The sequence below is a fragment of the Rhincodon typus genome, chromosome 29 (assembly GCF_021869965.1).
Source record: "Rhincodon typus isolate 14 chromosome 29, sRhiTyp1.1, whole genome shotgun sequence".
NCBI lineage: Eukaryota > Metazoa > Chordata > Chondrichthyes > Orectolobiformes > Rhincodontidae > Rhincodon > Rhincodon typus.
The window spans coordinates 21403120-21425259 of NC_063360.1; the positions used below are offsets into that span (position 1 = coordinate 21403120).

General features: G+C 37.1%; 1 protein-coding gene across 1 annotated transcript in view; it reads left to right on the plus strand.

The window, feature by feature from the left end:
- The window catches only part of plekhj1 (pleckstrin homology domain containing, family J member 1), a 20159-nt gene extending 3335 nt beyond the window's left edge, over nt 1-16824 (plus strand). The window contains exons 2-9 of the mRNA XM_048613916.1: nt 2118-2173; nt 3985-4052; nt 5412-5480; nt 6700-6766; nt 10142-10232; nt 10810-10873; nt 13000-13061; nt 15761-16824. Of these exons, the coding sequence (XP_048469873.1) occupies nt 2118-2173; nt 3985-4052; nt 5412-5480; nt 6700-6766; nt 10142-10232; nt 10810-10873; nt 13000-13061; nt 15761-15767 (484 nt within the window). The 3' untranslated portion in view covers nt 15768-16824. The remainder of the gene's footprint in view (nt 1-2117; nt 2174-3984; nt 4053-5411; nt 5481-6699; nt 6767-10141; nt 10233-10809; nt 10874-12999; nt 13062-15760) is intronic.
- Nucleotides 16825-22140: the final 5316 nt, after the last annotated feature.

Sequence of the window (22140 nt, forward strand, 5' to 3'; positions counted from 1 at the left end):
GCTAATGTTGATTGTTGTCTTAAAAAAAAAAAAAAATCTGGTCCAGACCCGAAACATCAGCTTTCCTGCTCCTCTGATGCTGCCTGGCCTGCTGTATTCATCCAGCTCTACATCTTGTTATCTCCGACTCCAGCATCGCAGTTCCTACTATGTCTGGTTCACTAAATCCTTTTCTTAGGGAAGGAAATCTGCAATCCACACCTGATCTGATCAACATGTTCCTTCGGACAGCCAGTGAAGTGGTTGATTCTTAAATGCCCTCAAAATGGCCCATCAGGCCACTTAGTTCACCAAAACAATAGCTGTTTTGTTTTGATAACTACAAATTTTGGACCATACTGATCTTTAAGATTTACGTACCACTGGTTCATTTGTCTTCCAAAATTCTACTTTTGGCAAGTGCATTCTGCTGAATTGATTTCATCCAAGTATGAAATGAGATAACAATATGAAACCTCTTTAAGCGGATACTGAAGAATCCAGCACTATAAGCAAAGAGCCCTTGCTATTCCAGGTAATCGTGATGATTTCAAAGATTAAATAATTTCATAGGGACAGGTTTAATGTCATGATGAAGCAGAGTAGTAATGCCCTCCACATTGCTTTGGACAAGTTTAAATGCTGAATCCAGGCTATATGGACAGCAAAGTTCGTGTCCAGCCTTAACGTGGAAGACAAAAAAAAATTATCTGTGCAAATCCTCAACATTAAAATGAATGTTTGATACACAGTTGTTTGGTAATGGGGCAATATGTTGCCAAGAGGTTTCTGACTAGCCTGGTATCTCTGCTTGCTTTAAATTATTGTCTCCAACTAGGAGAAAGTCCTGATCCTTAATGTACTTACAAAATTCTTCTGACTGTATGGGATTGCGTGGACTATACAACACACAAACTAAACCACAGACTAGCCGGTTTATCTACAAGAGTCTTCTCCCATTTCATCTGTCTCATTTTAATGAATCTTGTTGCCTTTTCCTCGTGCTTAACTAATTCCTTGTGCAAGCATCCAAACCCTTTGTTTTGACCACTTCTGTGGTAGCAAATTCCATTTTTTAAACTACTCGAGTAGAAGAAATCCTCCTTATTTCCATATTGGATTTTTAAAAATATCTACCTTGTTTTTGTGTTCCTACGAGTGGGAATAATTTCTCCATATCTACCTTGCGTAACACAGTCACCTTTTGAGTCTTTTTCACAAAGCTCCAGACTGTTTAATCTTTCTTAACTTATCATAGTCTCTCTTTTGGTACCATTCTTGCCTGTCTTTATTGCATTTCACTATTGTTTCTCTGAATTTTTTTTCATTCAGAGATCAGAAATTTACACAGTACACGAGTATGGACTAACCAGGATCCGTGCTATTTTAACACAACTTCACACTTTTTTTAATTCTGTACCCTGTACAATATATCCTGTTGGTGTTTTGCTAATAATTTTCATTGTTTTGCAGGCTTGCAATGTTGCCTTGACTGATTTGTTCACTTGTGTCCCAGTTCCCTTTACTCTTATGTCATTAGTTTGTTATTTTCTACGGCACAAATAACCTTTCTAAGTCTACTACCACAGTGCATCACCTCATTTATTTAACTTTCATTTGCCACTTTGTCTACTCAAGTTTTTTAACTTGTCTTCAATTCTGCTTCTTTCTCCTTTGTTAGCTACATACACTTGAGTTTGCTAAAATGAAGGAAATTTCAAACTATATCTCACAACTCTTAACTGTTCAATCATTAATGGGTGGGTAATTATGCAGGGTGTTGTACTCAACCACTGATCCAGTCTGGGTCCTATGGACAAGTTGTGCATGCCTCAATCTTCGAAGGGAATAGATCCTGCTCTAAACCTGGTTTTGAGAAGTTGTTTCAGGTTTTCTACTTGTGTTTTTTTTTCCTTTGCATTAAGTTTAAGTGAGACAATAAATTCATTAAACAAAAACAGAAATTGGTGTAGAAACTCAGCGGGTGTGGGAGAAAAGGAGTTAACGTTTTGAGTCTAATCACTGGACTCAGTGTTAACTGTTTTCTCCCCATAGATGCTGCCAAGAGTTTCACCAGCAATTTCTGTTTTTGTTCCATATCTCCAGCATCTGCAGTTCTTTGTTTTTTTTTCCACCAGGAAGTTCATCAGTCCTTTTCAGAAAGACCCCATTCTTCTGCCTGCCGTTTTCCAAGGTCAGTTGAATATGGGTACTTAACTGTGTAGAATAAAAGTGTTTTCTCATTAATCAAAAAAAACTAAAGAATTGTAGATGCTGGGAATCAGAAACAAAAACCGAAATTGCCATAAAGACTCGGCAGGTCTGGCAGCATCAGTGTAGAGAAAGCAGAGTTATGTTACAAGTCCAGTGACTCCCATCCCTTTGTTTTCTCATTGCTCTATTTATTTCCCCTGAAAAGGGTCCAAATATTTGAAATAGGGAGGAAGGAAATAATATTCCCAAAACAACCATTGACTGAAATATTAGTTTTCACTGAGATAATTTGGTTGGACCTTTGCAAGAAAAGACCCAAACTGGCATCTTTCTGAATAACCCCAATGATGCAGATTTATAGCAAGAATACATGCATAATGATTACAAAGTCCCTTTTTCAAATTTAAGTATGTAGACACTTTTGGCTACGAAGTTCAAATACACAAAGCTTTTTAAAATTTCTTTTAACAAAAAGCTGCTTTTTGACTTGCTATTAAAGAATATTTTTAGATCAGCAGCAGATATTCATAGCCTGACACTCCTCAAGGAGCCATCAAAAGTTCTTTAAATATATCAGAATGAAAATATAATCTTGGCAAGTCACTGGTGAAATGTTTTGCTGTGTTGCCAAAGAAAGCTAAGATTCTGGTTCAGTTATTTTGCAGTCTAAAGGAATGAAGGTTTTAAGCTACTTTCAGAACTGAATAACTTCCAGATTAAATGTTCAAATTAGTAAAATTGCATAATTTAGGTGTTCCGTTAATGCAATTGGTTAGCCACCAAAAAATTAAATGCTTTGGGGAAGGCACCAGAATGAACTGAGACTCACTTTTGTATATACTTAACTATTAGTAGTTTAACAATCATGTTTGTGATACATCTGTTGTTGTGATACATCCAGTCAAATTCCTGAAATTGCTTATAATTATCAAATCTCGAGTAGAATTAAAATTTGGAGGTTTACAGGTATGGCCTTTCCTATATCAAGTAAATAAGTTCCTTTTTGTTAACCCAAATCTAACTGTCAACAATAAAACATAGCAGAAAGAAAAATATTTAATTTTTGTCAGTGTCTTCCTTTTGCACACCTTCCTGTTTGGACATTGTGTAAAATCTTATCGTTTGCTCTGTGGGCATTTAGCAAGCAGTACAGACATGACTTTTTCGCAGCTGTTTTTGACAAAAATAATGTCCTCTTTCTAAAATTCACAAGTGATTGTAAATGCTGAAAAGTTATAAACACTGCCAAAAAAAATGATCAACATGGCAACAAAAAAATGACTTTGTCCCCAGTGTATCTGCCCCACAAATTCCTTCTCAAAATGAGTTTATAAAGAAAGATGCATAATATTAAAACAAACACATTTTAAAAAGTGCTGATCTTAATATGCACTAAACGTTAACATCTTCTGCCAAGAAGTTTAAGTGATCTCCAAATGTTGCTGTTGATGACTACTTGCTATCTCCAAATATTGCTGTTTTGGGCTGCATTATGGATAAGCGTATTTGGCGCAGGAAATTTTATAGGCTGCAAACGGCCTACTGCTCCTACACCTTATGCTCTTAATAGACAATCTTGAGTGTTTAGAAACTTTTTTTTTCCCAAGTGTCTTTTTGAAAGCTGTTGGTGCCGGATTTATCCACTCCTCCCAACTCCCCCAATTGTCCAATATCAGACAGCGTATGGAAGCTTTGTGTTTGAAGAATATTTTGGTTGACTCTTTTTGGTATTAAGCAAGACTTAGCCTGTTAAAAAGTCTGTCTAATATGTGCACGTTTTTGTTTCTTCAGCTGCGAAATGTCGTCTAGTGAAGCTAGTTGTCAACTTTCTTTTCTACTTTAGAATTGATGAAGAAGAGGTAAGAGTGCCTCAGAATTTATTTGGTATGCAAATCACAATCCATTCATCAATTACTATATGACAACAAAAATAATATCAAAACCAACCAACATGCTTTGCTCTAACATTCTTATTGCAATGCACTAATGTCTTTGCTAGAAATCTGGTCAATATAGGCAGAGTAATAGTGGATTATACGTTGTGGCTTGTAGTCTAAATGCCTGACTATATTTCAGTAAAATATTAGTAATAACAAATTGCACAGCTTAGGAAAGCTGACAGAATTAGCAGGGGAGATTTACCAGAATGGTAGTATGAATGAAGGAATGTGAGAGGGAGACTAGAGAAGGTTGCATTGTTCTGATTGATTTGGAAATAAGTTTGGAGAGATGTAAGATCCAAAATTATGGAGAGCTTTTTCATAAAGTGGACAGGCAGAAACGCTCTCCAGTGGCAGGAGCGTCTGTAACTAGAGGATGCAGATTGAGGTAATTGGCAAAAATAACCAGGAGGAAATGGGAATGTATTTATTTCACTTCAATATGGAATGTTATTATCCATTTAATTTTCAAGTTGAGGCCATACAGTCGAAGAAAAAATTGCTGACTGTGAGGAAAGAATTAGAATGTTGGGCTAACTAGTAACTTGTGGACTGAATGGCCTTCTGTACAGTTGTACTCTATAATTTGTTGCAATTTGAATTTCTTACTGTTACATATATTGCTAGATATGGCTTCATAGCATCTAGAAATTGCAGATCTCCATACCTATGCCCATAGCATCATTAATGCAGACTGAGGAAAGTTTACTTTGCCCTGACTTAACATGGAAAACTGGCTGCAAAAATATATACTAAAAATCTTTCTTTCTTCCAGCTTGCATAAACTGCAAAATGTTGTACATTACACTTATGGTTTTGCAATCATGAGTGTTGATGATTAGGAATGAGTTATGTGTAATGTTCTAATTTAAGTAGTTACTATATGTTAACCACGTCTGTCTACACACATAATTTTGTCACTTGGCAGTCTGCTATTGATAATGGAAGTTGGTGCTACTGAAGGAAGGGAAAGGTAGAAATTGTGCTACATCAGAATGAAAACCTAGTTAGACCACATCTGGAATTCTGTTTGACTCCAGTCATCACACTGTAGGAAGGATAGATTCGTCTTGTAGGCAGTGCAGCCTAGACTTCCTAAAACAACATATGAAATCTGAGGGCTAAATTTGATTTTAAAAAAAATGATAAATACTGAAAACACTGTGGTTCAGCAGCTCTGTGAAGAGAGAAAGTGTTAATATTTTAGATCAAAGATCTTTCTTAAAGACTTGCATGCCAAACCAGCTGAATATTTCTCACAGTTTGTTTTCATTGCAGATTTCCAACCTCTCTAGTATTTTCTTTTCTGATGTACAACTATGGTTCATTTTCTTGGAATTTAAAAGGGTAAGGGATGATTTTGATTGAAGTTTCCAAGAAATTAAAAGGGTTGGAGGAAAGCTATTGCTGTTGGTGAGACTAGGACTAATTAGTCTGGTCCTTTCAAAAGTAAAGTAGGGAAACCCTTGTACACGTAAAGGGCAATGGCACTTTGGAATTCTTTTCCACAAATTGTAGTTAGGTTAGCTGAATTGTTAATTTTAAATCAACTTAGTAAATTTTTTTCTTATCAAATGATGTTGAGGGAGAAGGGCAAAGGCAGGTTTGTGTGTTGGGTGACAGACCGAGTTGAATCTTCAGTTGAATGGTGGAATGAAATCGAGTGGATTACTGTAGTTCCTGTGCTCATTGGAGATGCCATTCTTTGCAACAGTGACCTAAGACTGAGCTGCTCATATTGATGGTATTTGTCAAAAGGCAGAAGGCAACTTTCTTTCATCCAGTGTGGCTCCTCTGGAGGCTGATCACAGATTTTGCTGTCACTAAATTCATCAACGCAGTATGTTGCTGCTGCTCCTACCTGATCCTGATCTCTATTAACCTCTTCAGGACACGCCTGAAGATGTGGCTGACCAACTGTAACTCCAAAGATTATGCGCGTTTCCAATTTCTGCCCTCTCCTCCAATCTGTCCTATTCCAACAGTACTAGTCCCTCCTGAATATGTCATATCTCCATAACTGCCCTTGCTTCTTCGCTAGACACCAAAGTCAACACATACTTTTTCACTGCCTTCACCATAGCACATTAAGGAAAACATCTAATCCGCTTGAAATTTTGAATGTCTTAGTACTTGCATTTTAGTACGTAGATCATGAAGATCAGGGTATCTTTAGAATGAAAATGCAATGACAAAAAAAAGGATGATGCTGCCTTGTTAAAGTAACACTAGTTTCTAGCACATAATTAATTTCAGGAGTTTAGATACCAATACTGATCACCTGTGGCAATGTTTTCATTGTGAGGCCTGTTCTCTGGCTGACAGCATGCGGGAAAGAATATCTATTGTGACCGTTTTGACCTATGTTTCAATGAAGGCCATTGCTGTTCAGCATCATGAAATAGCATATAACTTGTTTATCAGCAGACCTGCTGAATGGAAATGAATTCAGTTTCTTGGCAAAGTGGTATCAAAGATATAATTTTGGGAAACAATTTGAGAAATGTTTATCGGTGATGTACATGATATTTGCATTTCTTCGCTTTTTTTTCTTCTTTTAAAATAGCCTGTTGGTGCCTTATTGCTTGAGCAGTGTAGAATCCAAAAGGAGGAAGACACTGGCTTCTCACTAGGTAATTTTCACTGTTACTTGTGTTCCATTTATTGGTCAGAAATGAGCACCCAGCCTAATTTGAATATTATTTGAAGTTCTAGTTTTGAAATGTTTTTGCTTGCATGAACTTGTTGATAATTTAAAATGTGGTGGCATCAATAGAGATTGAAACATATTTCCATGGGAGCAACCTGAACTTGACAGAATGGGTTAAAAAGGTAGTTCAGAAGGCATACAAGATACATGCTTTTATCAGTCATGGCATAGCTTATAAGAGCAGGGAGGTTATGATGGACCTGTACAGGAAACTGGTTAGGCCATAGTTGGAATATTGTGTGCAGTTCTGATCACCATGCTAGGGAAGATGTGATGCATGGTAGTGTGTGCAGAGGAGATTCAAGATGTTGCCTGGGATGGAGCAGTTTCTATATGAAGAAAGGTTGGATAAGCTTGGGTGATTTACTTTTGGGTGCAGAAGGCTGAGAGGAGACCTGAATGAGGTGGATAAGATAGAAAAGCGTGGAGAGGAAGCAGTTGTTCCTCTTTTTACTGAAGGGTCAGTACCAAGGGGACATAATTTTAAGGTGACTAACAGGAGGTTTTGAGGGAAACTTTTTTTTAAAACCCATTCTGTGGTGGGAATCTGGAATGCACTGCCTGGGAGGAGAGTTAAAGCAGGGAACGTCAAACTTTTTAAAAAGTACTTGGATGAGTATTTGAACTGCTATAACATTGAAAGCTATGGGTCAAGTGCTGGTGATTGAGACAAATGTAGATTTAGAGTAAGGTTCTTGAGTAGATTTGTTACCCAGTAATGGTAATGAAATGTCTTGTGAACTAACGAACCAGCTCAGCGAGGGAGCCAATTATAGATTTGGAGTAGTTGGTGCAGACTCGATGGGCCAAAGGTCCTCCTCTTGATCTATGACAAATCCCATCAGGCCAGGTAGCTATCTACTTGAGAAATCACCCAACATCAATAGAACATCCTTTTATTTATTTTCTAAATGTTTCTACTTCCCATTCCAGTCAGCTTTTTGTGTCCTTTCGCCAGGATTGTCACTCTTTGGGGCTAAATGGTTGGAAATGGATTAAAATAATTCAAGCTAATTTCACATAGAACTCCTGAAATAGCAATTAAATGAGACTTTCATCTATCAGGCTGGGCTGAGTTTGCAATCATTTGCCAACACTGTACAACAGTCCTAATAATATTCCTACTTAAAATGAAAATGCTGTCTTTTTTTTTAAAATAAAGCTTCTGCCTTTTGAGGGTGATGGGGTGATAAGGTGTCCAATACTCCTTTCAATTTTAAAAATGTGTTCTTTTTCCTCCTTGTCCTTGTATTGATAACTTATCAGTTCAGCTGCCATCTGTTTTGAAGAAATCTGTGTGGAAAAAGAACGTGCAGAACCTCTGTGATGTTAAGGTTCAAGGCTACATCTTTGTTTATTTGGATTATATCTGTCCTGCAGCACTATGCATTAGCACAGTTTCTTATGGTTTTGTGTAACTATTGATGTTCTTCATTTCTTTGATATCATCTTCAATTAAGACCAGCTCATGATGAGCAGTAAGGAATGAAATTTCCTAAATGAATTCACAAGGTTCTAGCTTATTTTTTAATTGAATTAGGAAAGGAAGTTGAAATAGAAATTAATTTGTGCACTTGCATTTAAACCTCTGTCAAAAACAAGTCAATGTTTCGTTTAGTTGAAATATATTTTTGAGTCAGCATTTCAACCTATTTTTATTACATTTTAATACGTTGTCACCTTTTCCTCCAGACTTTTTGCAGCTTCATTCTATGAAATTAACACAATTGCTCCCGTAATTTAATATTTAAATGTCAAATAAGGTAATATTCTTTGACAGTATTTTCAGTGCACCGTTTTTGCGCTAGTTAATCCCTTGTCCTTGAAGAAAAGGATGACAAGTACATGAAGTCCAGAATATCTATTTTTTAATTTATAGAATGCCTATTTATTAAATGTAAAGCATTCATAATACTAATACTATTGCCATCATCAGGATGGTACAGGGCTTTTAATGTTTCTTCCAATTTTCTTTAATCTCTCAGCAATTTGTATTCTCATTCCTGTGTCCTGCGCTGTTCTGTCTCCCAGTTCAAATTGACACATTTTTACTCTCTGCTCCCGTTTCATGTTCGCATTGTCTTCCCCAAGTCCTAAGTTATTTCTAGATTGTTCATTTTCTTTCAGCCACGCTGGGTTGCAACGTTCAGTGTCTTTCTACTGTCTGAGACCCCAATTTCTACCACCAAGGTAGATGACTCTTTGTTGTTTTAAATCCCCAAAATCCCTTTGAGCAGGAAAATGGATTACTAACAACATCCCACATCTGCACAGCAGTCTGTCTTGTCTCTCTGCCTGCATCCCACCAAAGCAGCTACCCTTTACTGTGTCAAGTTGTAAAAACTGCCATGTGATTTTTGATAGGTTTTTGTTTGGGTTTCTTTCCCTTGACAACTGGATCGCAGGTCTGTTTCCAAGCAGAAGCTTTGTATAATCACTCCAGTTTTGAGCATTCTGTTTACCTTTAAAGGAGATATTTAAAATAAACTGTATAGAAAAATTGTGTATTCTGTATTCGTAACAAGTCCTACTTTCTCCCATTTGATACTGGCTTCTTCTGTATTTTGCTCCCTTTCCATTTCAAAAGCTGTGAAGAAACCTTCTGGATCTTTGTTCCTTTGATTTAAGAAATGGTAGGGGGGCATTTAATAAATATTCCTTTTTTTTTTAGCTAAAATGGATATAATTGGAGAGGGAAACCCTGATATCATAGGTTTATCATTAAAAGTAAGATGAGTGATATGATTGACTATAAAGAAAATAATATGGAAGACAGGTTAGAAGAAGATAAAGAAAAATCATTTCCTGATGGGTTACATCCAGGGATCTTGAGGGAGAGATTGAAGGCCGAGAAATTGTATTCAAGTCTCTATTCAGAGTGGATTGATGGAGGAGAATTGGAGATCAGTGATCCACTTTTCACATAAAGGAACAGGTCCATCTTGGGAAGGCAAATGAAGTATTCTTACTGTCATGCTAATATAATTGTGATTAGATGTGATCCAGTCGTGCCTGTTGTACCTGGTGCAGAGGAATCTAGTTAAAGCAGGATGATTGGAGGAAAATACAATGTTTAAGCGAATGCTAGAAATGCCCCATACAGCAGGAGAACTGGTTTTAGTCTATGCTATTAACTATAACTATAACTATAACTATATATTTCCATCTAGCAGCTGAACTAAAGGAAAAAAAAACTGAAATAAGCAGCTTTTAAAGTTACTTTATGAATAATCCTGCTGTCCCATAATGTTTGAAGTGTAGTGACTATATCCAAGTTGATTTTGAAATTTGGTTGCAGTATTTGTGGATGAACCAGAAAGAAAATACTCATTTGTGTGTGACAATAAAGATGAATGTGAGGAGTGGATTGAAGCTTTGACAAAAGCCAGGTATGTTGACGTAGTTATTTTGTTTGCCATAACATTATGTACATACCAGGTGATGTCATTATAATTCTGGGCATTGATCTATTTTTATAACAACCTCAGTAAAATAACCTTCTGATTCAGTTTCACAAAAGAAGCTCCACACAATCCAAGTGCTCTACTTCAGTGGAGACTGACTAATTATAAGGTTTATTTGGAATAAAGGTTTTGTGCAGCTCTCCACTACCTATTGTGGAACTGAACCACCGGGAAGGTACTCAGTTTGACCTCAACAGGGGTTACTGTGGGATCTCTGAACAAGAAAAAAAGTCAGTCATTTTGAATATTGTTGATTCAGGGAGAGATTAAGAAAGCTTGAGTCGATAAAAGATTATTTTAAAAATTCACGTCTTATATATTTCACTAGCAAAAGTAGTCATGCATAACATTTTCTTAAAGAATTATGGTTTTCGTAACTGCGATCTGATAAATAATCAATTCCATGTTTTGACAGTGAAAATAACAGCTTGGGAATAAAATACAGAAAATACCTGTCTCCCTCTTGCTTCTTATATTTTAATTGTTTTGTTTTATCTTGCAGCTATGAGTACATGCGGAACAGTTTAATTTTTTACAGACATGAAATTGAAAAAATAACTGGAAAAGTAAGTAGATGTTCTTCAGCTTTCAAAATATGATTCATTATCAAAACCTAATGAACTCTCAGCACTGAAAACGAGAAATAAGATCTCTAAAGAGGAGAGATTTTTTAAAATTCTGTCTCCTCTGGTCCCTTCTACCTTTATCAGATGCTCATTTTACACAAGGTAATGTGCCATATAAAAGGCTAATAAACCAGTTGTATTAGCGTGGATAGAGGATTAAGTAATGGAGGAAGTATTTTCAAGTTAACAAGCCAACTATGGGAGTGCCATAAGAAAGATTACCGGAGCTTTATCTTATTACAATCTATATGAATGATTTAGATGAAAAGACAGGAATGTATATTAATTTCCTGGTGATACAAAGTTAACTCTGAATGTAAGCTCTGAGGAGGACTCCATTAAACAAATAGGCAAGTGTAGATGGAGTGTAACGTGAAGTTATTCAGTATGGGATGGAACAGAAAAGCAGAATGTTTTTAAGGCCCATTGATGCTCAGGGAAACTTGGGTATACTTGCACAAGAACAGAAATATTGGCTTACAGAGGAAGATGAATAACATGTTGGCCTTTCTAGCAAGGGAATTGTATTACAAGGTTGCAGAAACCTTGTACACTTCTATAGGGCTTTAATGCAACCACACCAGGATGAACTGTGCAGTGTTGCTCTCAGTATTTAAGGAAGGTCATGCTTACTTTGCAGTTGGCATAATGAACTCTGATTTCTTATGCTCTTCATGCTTGTATGCAAGAATTAAATATCAGCTAGTGCACTGATTTTTTTTTTTCATAGGCCTCACATAATCTTTTGAATTATACTTACACTAGCAACTTGTTCCAAAATTCCTAGGTAACAATTCTGTTCACCCTTTGGATTTCTTGCTGACTTGGCCTGTGTGAATTCCAACAAATCTGGAAGGTTGGAAAGAATTGTCCATGGCAATATTGTCTTAAATGAATTAAATCCAAATGAGAATAGAAACACTTTGACATTTGCAGCCCAGAAGGAAGCAAAAAAAAACTCCATTCATCTGTCTAAGTTGATGCTCTCTCATTTTTGAAGCTTGTTGAAACTTCCTTTTGCTAAGGGGAGGGCAGTCACCATGCTTCAATCCTTAGTTTTGTTTCCTCCATACTTGATTTATTGAACATGCTTATTCCCCCATTCAGTGTATTATGGCCACACAACCACTCTTCTAGCCTCTTCTTTGTACCTGATGGATCTGTAACTTCATCCTAACATCTAGTTTTGTCAAAGGCCTGAATGGTGTGCACAGTGTGTGCACTGTGGCTTAGCTACTTTGTTGACAGATTTGTCAGCATTTGAGAAAAATGTAGAATTATAAAATGTTACACACTGCTTTATAGTCTTTCTCTTAACTTTGCAATTTTTTTCTCAAAGTAACATGCTTCTTGCTTCAAAAAAACCCCTAAAGCAATATACTTTTTCCATGCTTTCTTTATGTCCTTATATCCTATGCATCATTTAAGAAAAAAAGTAAATGTTTGGTAACATTGTGGATGTGTTGTCTCATCCTTTTAAAAAAGGAAATATCATAATTATTTCTGGATAATGAGCTCTTCCAAATAAATGAGTATGATGTGAACAAGATCCAAGTTTGAATCCATAATTATTGATTTAACAAAGCTCAAGCTGATTAGGACAGGGATAACATTGTGGATCTTGATGCTTCTGGGTTAGAGACTAAAAATCAGTCTGCTTCCCTAATCTCGGTTGCAGTCCAGTCATCCCCTTGAACAAGATCAGCATGTCTAGACTTAATATGAGAACTAATTCCGATTTTGGTTTTGATATTTCCCTTTGCTACAACCTTCTGATGGGTAAATGAGAAACAGGCATTAAAACAAGCAATGGGAGCTGCTAGAGTCTGTGGAAGGAGATTTTACATTAACGTCTGTTCTTTTAATTCATTATGCTTATTTGCACAATTAACCAAAGCTGCCCGCAGTAAAGTTTGAGGAAAAAATGGAATATCCTGCAATTACATATTTCTATTTCCTACCCCTTGAGTATTCCCTGCAAGTATTTGATGAAAGTTAAAATACTGTAGTATAACTTCTCAGTTGTGACTTCATTTAAATAATGCTTGTTACTGTACTGTTTGCAGGATCCACTGGAGCAGTATGGAATTTCGGAAGAAGCTAGATTTCAAACCAGATCCCAGAGGCTGTAGGTAAATGGTGTACGAAATCTTGATTGTTAACTACAACTGTTTTTATCTGCTTCCCTGGACATTTTACTAGACTTGCATGAAAGCAGCATACAAAAAAAAACAAGGCAAGGAGAAAAGTGGCATGCATACCTCTGAAGTATTAAGATGAAAACACGTTGTCAGGGACCTCTTGTAGAGAATGTGGAACCAGAATTGTAGAGATGTATTTTATTGCAATGGCTTTGGATAAGTGAAAATGACAATTAGTGATTGAGGCTGAAGCTACCACTAATGTAACCTACTAGGTTCTTGAAACTTGACCTTTTTTTTTCTTTAGTTAAATTTTTGTGGAATGGGTCCATTTGTGGAACTTTAATCTCTGGCTAATGTAGACTAGCTACCCCTTAGCCAGTAGCTGTACACCTAATGATGTTTGAACACACAATTTTTTCTGTCGTGTGCAGGCAGCAAAACTTTCTGGAAGTGATTCTGTGGATTTTTTTTTTTGCATTTGTATAATTCAGTGGGCAAGATAAATTCTTGTTCAATAATACAGAAATTGGAGTGTCAGTGTCCCAGGAATGAAGTCTGGGACTCCTAATCTATTTAAACAATCCGGATTCAGAAATGCAAAATAATTCAGTCAAGTTTACCAATACTAAACTTGAAGTTGCTGTTGACACTGATGCAGACAAGGAGCTAGAACATGACCTAGTCTCAATTTTCAACAGGCAAACTATAGCAAATGAAATTCAATGCAGACAGCTATTGTACCCGAGAAGAAAGAAATTGGACATGTTTATGCAGTAATTGGCCAAATTATCTAGGCCTTGAAGGTAAATGTGTTGGGAGTAATAGCAGACTTGATATTTTGACAGCTGGTGAGACTTGCTGAGCTATATTAACACAGCAACAATCATTAGAGTAGATCTGCATTTTAGTCTGTTAGATTTGCTACTTGAAGAACAGTGTCTGAAGCAAGAGCACTAAGGATTGTTTGTAATTAAACTTTGAATCTCTCTGTCTCTGCCCAAAAACAGCACATTGCTGGGGTCTCTTGCACGTGCATAGGAAGCTCATGGGTAAAGTCAGTTTTGGGCTTCCCAAGCGTGTAGGGAGAGGAGTGATATTGGTGAGAGTGCAATGTAATGGAGTATTTCAGTGTTAAAGTTGGGGAGAGCTTTTAAATTTGGTGTGTGTGGGGAGGAGGAGGATTTTGGGGCAGGCCAACATCCTTTTTGTACACAAACACACCAGATACTTTCTCTACGCTTTGTAAACTAATTTCAGAAAATTTCTTTGGATATATAGGCCCCTTCTGTGTGGAATAAAATGCCCAGCACTCTTTAGATGGGTGGTTGAGATGCCTTATAAAGAACTGTTTTTTTTTAGCCGTAGGCTAGTTGTGTCCCTGTACATCCAGAGAAGCTCCACATTACTCGTGCAAAAGTTATGAGCTGCAACTTCTAGCTGTGAGCCCTGATGTGATATTTTCACCATGTTCTGAAAAGTGAGTGCCCATTCCAACTCTGCTCCTATCTTAACAGCTAATGGAATAAAACCCTAATCACTGATAAGGCAGTTGTAATACAAAAGTCATTTGAACATCTCCTTAAGCTTCTCAACACCTCCATTTTACAGCACATGGTAGGATGTTGGAACAATTTTGTCAAAATTCTGTACAGACTGCATGATGGCAGGGCATATTTGTGCTTATGGCTAGATTTCTGTTGCCTTTTTTAGTAATTTATCATGATGTTTTAATCGATGTTTTAATCTCTTTGGCTTCCTTAAGCATTGCAGCAAAGTTAATACCTCCAGGTCTCACTGCTTTGAGTTCATTAAGGAAAATGCTTCAATTTCTCTAGAATGCAAACATCATGTAGTCAGTACAAATCATTCAAGAATACCTTTTAATAAAAAGCCTTGCAAATTTCTACATTGCTGATCACTTGTCTTGGGGGAAACGTTGCAGTGCATGGAGGCAAGTATTTAAATTTGGTTCATCCTGGTTCGAGATTAATTTATTCCACAACATCCATTGCTGATGAGATGATGGAAATTGAGAGTTCCAAACATCAACAACATAAGCTGCCAGTTGTGTGTGCATCCACATCAGTCTCCTTGGGCATGAGAATCTGGAAATGATGAACACACTTCCAACTTGGAAGTCTACCCGTATCTGTGAAGACTGAGTGGTAGTATGCAATGTCCTGTTCTACACACGGTGGTTGGCAGAAAACATTGCAATTTCTACCAATCTAAAACTGCCATGGTGGAATCAGCTAAGAATTTAAGTAGGAAACATTCAGGACCTGGAAGTTGTTGTATTTTCAGAAGACTGAATCATGAAGCTAGTACTGAAATAGGGAGCACCTGGTAGTTAAGGCTATTAAATATGACTATGAAACAAAGATTAATTCAGAGGTGTTCCAAGTTGAACCATGAATACTAATTACTTTATGCAGCAAATCAGACATCTAAAATACCTTTCTTGGTAAGACAGCAGCTGCAAAATCTTTGAACTAATTGCACAAGCAATTCCTTATTTAAGTAGGCTAATGTGGGCTTGCATCGAAAGGTGACCAAGACGTATAGAATGCCTTTGCCATCTTCTTTGTATCAGTGACTCAGTTTACAGAGTTACATTCTAAAAGCACAAGAGTTCAGATGGAGAAGACAAACACTAATCTGTTCTTTATTTCCTCTTTTACAGGTTCTAATCGACCTTGAGTGCTCCTCCAGTATTTTCTAGATGTATCTTTAATTTCAAGCATTTGTAGTTGATTTTTTTTTTTAGTATGCATGGATTGTGGTGTTCTTATGGGATCTGAATGAATGTGTTTTTTATAGCTTTTAAAATTAATGGTTTGAATGTTATTTATGATTTTTGTATCTTGAGGCTTTGTGGGTAATTGATATTTAAATAGTACAGAACTTGAGTATTGCTGATGAAAAGACATCTCTTCAAAGCTTTTGATCTTGCGCTCATCAGGACTATTCACAAGAATACTTTTTCAAGGGGAAAACCAACATTTATACTACATGAGGAGAGCATTAATGGACATCCTTTGTTTAAATTTAAATAGGCAGCTTGACTGATTCACCTGGGCATCGCACAAAAAATGAACTAGCAATGGCAGTCATTTATTGAGTTTAAACAGGTGCAGTATGCTCTGTCTGCAAAGAGCTCTGTAGAAATGTGAGGGACTCATGCATGTACTGGAAGCTACATGTTATTACACAGCAGCCCAGTTCTTTGCAGCCAAAGAACATGTACATGAGCTCAACCTATTTGAACACAATAAAAGTTTATTATTCATTTGTGTACAATGCCCTGATGAATTGGAATCAACCTACCTGGTTTAAAACTTAATGTGGCTGTTAATTGTCAGTCAGCAATTTTTTTTTAAAGTAAATGTTCCTAAGATTTAAATTGACCTCTACAGTGAACTATCCAGAATTTGTTAAGAATGAAACCTTTATCTAAAAACTTCACTTTGAAGTGATGGCCTAGTCAAGAGAGAATTACAGATTGACAACTCTTCATTGTAGCATTTATGTACATACTTAAGTAATTGGGCCAGGACAGTGGGACTTCACTTTAGCTAAGTGACCATAACTGTGAATACTTTAAATTTGCATGTATATTCATGTTGACTTTCAAACTTTGCTTCTGTTAATGCTGTGTACTGCCATAAATGTAGATGCTTTGGTGAAATGAAAGTCCAGTAACACAGAATTCCAACACTGTAAAATAAAACAAAGCTTTCATTTTTATTCATGAATGTTGCATTTTTTCCAGAAATACAATACTGAAAACTGGGCAATACCCATAGATTCAAACACCTATTGCTAAAATCAATTTTGGTATAAAAAATTTAATATTTAGTTTAATATTTTTTAGAATGGGCTGAACTTTTTGACAATGTCAGACACTCACCTCTTGAAGACACTTTTTTTCAAGCAGCTTTAGATTCAACTAACGTTATTCTTAATGTCTTTTGCTAGCTGTGATTGAGCCACTTTTCTGTATTTTAGGTCAAAGGAATGTATAAACAACTGTTGCAATGCATACATGTATTCCTTTTAATATTAGCCATTGTGCCTCATAAGAAATTTGTCATCCCTCCCCCTTTGTAATTTAATTTTGGAGCCCTAATTTTAAATTTGAACTACATCACTTTCCATCCCAAGGAAGAATTCAATCATGTTTTGGTCACTCTTCACTAGAAGACCCTACACAAGATGGTCAATAATTAATCCTTAGCCTGAATTCCTGGAGCGTATATGAGGAAGCAACCAGGAAATGTGCCAAGTGTCTATCTAAATCTAGCAAAGGCAAACTATATTAGCCATTTCCTACTTAATACCATCCCCTAATTTCCCACTGCTAGTTAGAGGCCTACAGCCAACTCTCACTACTGCACTGATTTCATCCTTTAGTTACTCCCTTTCCTTTTCACCTATCCTTAAGAATTGAATGCTCTTCAATGTTCAGTTCTTTTCAAATATGCTGTCACTGGGCTATTCATATTTCTCACTTGCTGAATATTCTACAGTAGTATCCTTGACCTTGACACCAGGGATGCACTGTACCTTCCTGATGTCACGTCAGTGGATGCAGAAGTCTGTTCCCCTGTCACTTACTCTTTTCCTACCCCACCCCAATGCAGTAGAGTTACTGGAGGTACCATGGATTTGGTTTTTGTTGCATTTCCCCCCCAGTAAACCACCCACTGTAGGAATATCCAAACTTGAAAATCTATACTACATTCCAGCACTTAGTGTGATTGGTTCTTTATACCTGTGCACACTACATCATATACCGCCACTATATCTGCCATCCAAGATGTCAGCTTTTGTAGTGCAGTGGTAGTATCATTTCTAATTGGCTGACTCAGAGGCAAAGGTCTCCCTAACTTCCCATATCTCAAGAGGAACGTTATAGGAGAAATATTAAGCTGGAGAGGGTTCAGAAGAGATTTACCAGGAGGATGTTGCCAGGAATGGAAGGTTAGAGTTTGAGTTATACAGAAAGGCTGGATAGGTTGGGACTTTCTCCACTGGTACATAGGAGGTTGACAGGTGACCTTTTATAGAAGTTTATAAAATCATGAGGTATATACATAGGGTTAATGGTAGGGGGTGCATTTTTAAGGTGACAGGAGAGATTTTAAAAACACGGGTCAAATTCTTTTGCACAGGGTGGTTCATATGTGCAATAAATTGATAGTGGTGGATGTGGATAGATATGAATAGGAAAGGTTTAGAGGGATGAGCCAGAAGCAGGCAGGCAGGACTAGTTTAGTTTGGGACTATATTCAGATTGGGCTCAAGTGTCTGTTTCTGTGCTGTATGACTGTAGTTAATGCTTATCTTTAGTTCATGTATTTTAAGCATGAAAGCCTATGCAACAGCAGTTGCTCAACAATCAACTCTCAGCCTATGGTGTTACTCTTCAAAGAACAATCTGGCTGTGGAATAGGTTCCAATGTTATTCAGCTATTCCTGTGCCCAGCTACACTATGCAAGGGTACCAAGCCTCAGTGTAGACTTACAGCCCTTCTCACGGCAGACTACAATACAACATTATTCAGCTACTCCTCTCCCCAGCTGCAAGCATATCTGGTACTTCAATACAATGTAAAGCAGATGAGTCTCAATCTAATGTGTGGTCTGGTTATAGGGAAAGATTATCAAGCTATGTGAAGAGCGTTCATTTACAAAGTACTTTTCATAATCTCTCATCAATCCAGCTTTTCCACAACCAGTGTTAGTCTGATTAGTACTGGAAATCTATCCTGCTTACCAATGCAGTTATTTTTGTTGATTGAAAACATCTGTTTGGAGAGGTTATGATACACACCTCTGGGGGCAGGTGGGAATTTGAAGCTGGACTTTGAATCAGAGGTAGGGACTTGACCTCTGCATCACAACAGCCCATTTTAATTTTTGAATGCAACTTGGACCTTATTGCTATCAATTACATGATAAACTATATTTAAGACAAGAACCTCTTCTCAATAAAACTGATTAGGGGATTTGTTCCATCATTTAACTAGGTAGGCCCTTTTTCAGAGACCAGGTCAGAGATACCAGTATGCTACTCCAACCAAAAGCTGGTAATGGCTAGCAGTGCAGCACGTACAACAGGCTTGACAATAGTGGACATCATTGCATAATAGCACAAGATCATAATTCTCACAGGTATAGTAGCAGTATAGGAGATTCTCAGCTTTGAGGACTATGCTTTTGAGAACTATTTTTCTACACTAACATGGAAGTGTGTAGAGGTAGGCTTGCCAGTTCAAGAGCTGTTTCAACTATGCATCTCTTTACTGCATGTATAACTTCTCCATGTAGAAATATAATATTGCGATATTATGCACACATACCAAATATTTGGCCCTGCAGTTTCATAAGCAGGCTGCAAAGCAGTAAAGTTCCCTTCTGTGCATGCACAGTAACAAATGTCAGCAGATACAACAAGAGAAGCTACCAAGGCTCTGAAGATTTGAAGCATTGACTCTCCCTTGGTGCTCAGGTAAAGAAGCTATGCTGCTTCCTGAAAATGTGGCAGCATACTTCACCCCTTTTGTGGCATGAGTGGAAAATCACTGCATTATTACAATCAATTAAGCCTACAATAGCTAACTTCATATATCATGAAAACATAAAAAGATGGCACAGATCCTGTTGAAGAAGTCCTACAAGTTTTTACCAACTACCTTAAATCAGAGAACAAATAAGAGCAAGATTTAACACAATAGTTCAGCAACCAAGGAATCCGTACAGGACTTCAATAATCATGACTGATCAGTGGAAAAATGTTACTCTGAAGCTTTGAAATCAGAATTTATACATGAACGGAATTATCAGTGTGAGATTGGTGTTACTGGTATCAGGTAAATAGTTCAGAAATAGTTAATGTTGGCATGCATTAAGTTTGACCTAACCTGATTAAGGGATAGGAACATGGATGATGAAAGGCAGAACATACTGGCCATTGAACAATATCTTAATAAAAATGTTTAACCTATAATTAGTACTCAATTGCTATCAGGTAATAAAAAGATAGGAGACTCTTAGCAGGCCTCACTAGCAGTTTGTTTTTAACCAGAGTCTAAGGGCCTACTTAGTTTACAATCATGGAAAGAAGATTATGGCAACTATCCCATATAATAGCACGACAGCACATACAGCAATTCTAGGCATTTTGCCTTAACCATGGTTTGGACATACAGAAAGCATATCAAAAAAAAAAATTACTTTCGTTATTGCAAATTATTCAATGCCGCTAGCACAGCTGCCTCACACACCAGGAACTCCGGTTCGATTCCAGCCTTGGACAACCGTTGGGAGTTTGCACATTGTGCCCATGTCTGTGTAGGTTTCCACCAGGTACTCCGGCTTCCTCCCACAGTCCAAAGGTGTGCAGGTTAGGTGGATTACCATGCTATATTATCATGTTCAGAGATGTGCAGGCTGGTGGATTAGCTGTGGGAAATGCAGGAAAAGGGTAGGGGGTTGGATCTGGATGGGATGTTCTTCAGGGAGTTAGTGTGGACTCGGGGGGAAGAATGGCCTGCTTCACCACTGTAGGAATTCCACAATTCAAGATCCAAGCAAGGCCAGGAAATAAATAAATCAATCAATTAATATATTTTGAGCAAGACAGTAGACTACCAGAAACCATTGCCTGCAGCAACAAGTCATATTATCCAGTTCATTTGCAATTTATAGAGACTTAGTAAAAACTAAATCTCAGCATGGTGTCTTTAACATACATACATACGAGGGATCAGACAGGATCTCATTTTACAACTCATTCTAGACGCAGTACATTTGATCACTGCACTGGAATGTCAATCTAAATTGTGTTAAAGTCTCAAGGGAGCCTCAAATCACAATGTGAGACAAAGGAAGCCACAGCAAAAACTGCAGGGGGACCATGCAGTAAGAACCTGCCGTTATAAAGCATATTTTCTATTGCTAAACATGCCAAAGCACTGCATAGCCAATGAATCACTTTTGAAGTGCAATCATTTACACAGTCTGCTAACTAGAGGATACAAATAGTGTAACTGATGTCCTAAGATGTGGAAATCGGTCTGGATGCAGAATGTGTTTACTTCTGAATTATATTATGGGATCCTTGACATCCAACTGGATAGAAGACTGAGAAATAGAATGCTGGTGTCAGACACTCCGAATTCTTCAATGGAATTCAAATCCATGATATTCCTGCTCAATGCAGGCACTGGTATTGAAGTATATATGGGTTATACAAGAAGTCCAGTGATAAAACTTGACACACACAACACATCTAGTGAATCTAGAGCTGTGACTAACAATACAAAGACAAAGCTAAACTGTATTAGTAAATTAGGCCAAATAATTCAGACTACATTAAAACTAGATGTGGAGTAGTGTGACCAGTTTTGTCAATGTATCACAAGGACATACAAACCTGAAGTAGTGCAGAGAAAAGTTACAGTGTTAATCCTCTGTGGTACAAGACTGATGAGTTACAAGATGTGACTGTACATTCTTAGGAAGTGACAAGAATAGGCCTCGGATACAATTAATAAAGGGATTATCTAATGTTGGAACACAACAAATTTAAACTTCAAGATGAAACCATATGTTCAAACTAGTGAAAGACAGGTTTTGCACTAATGCCAAGAAGATTAGTGAACATAATTATCAAATTCAATTATAGAGATCCAGGTAAGATGGTGAAGGCAGGAGCCTGATATCATCATGCCAGGGTTTGGAGGGCGGTTTTGAGTGCTGGCACTTTTCCATCTGTAAATACACCACAATTCTTTCATCCAAGAGCAAAACATCCTACATTGGGTTTCTATACCAGTATTCAAATTTTTCTTATGTGCCATTCAGAAATGCTTAAATTGTACTGCACAAAATTACACAAGTGTAACAATTAAATCTACAATTAATTTGGATCGAGTGGATTAAACAGTTTTAAATTGTGAAAAAGCACACTTAGATGGTGACTTGATTATCGCCGAGTTGAAATTTGACAAGTTTTGGAGCTAAATATGTTTCGTTGCAATTAATACACAAGATGTA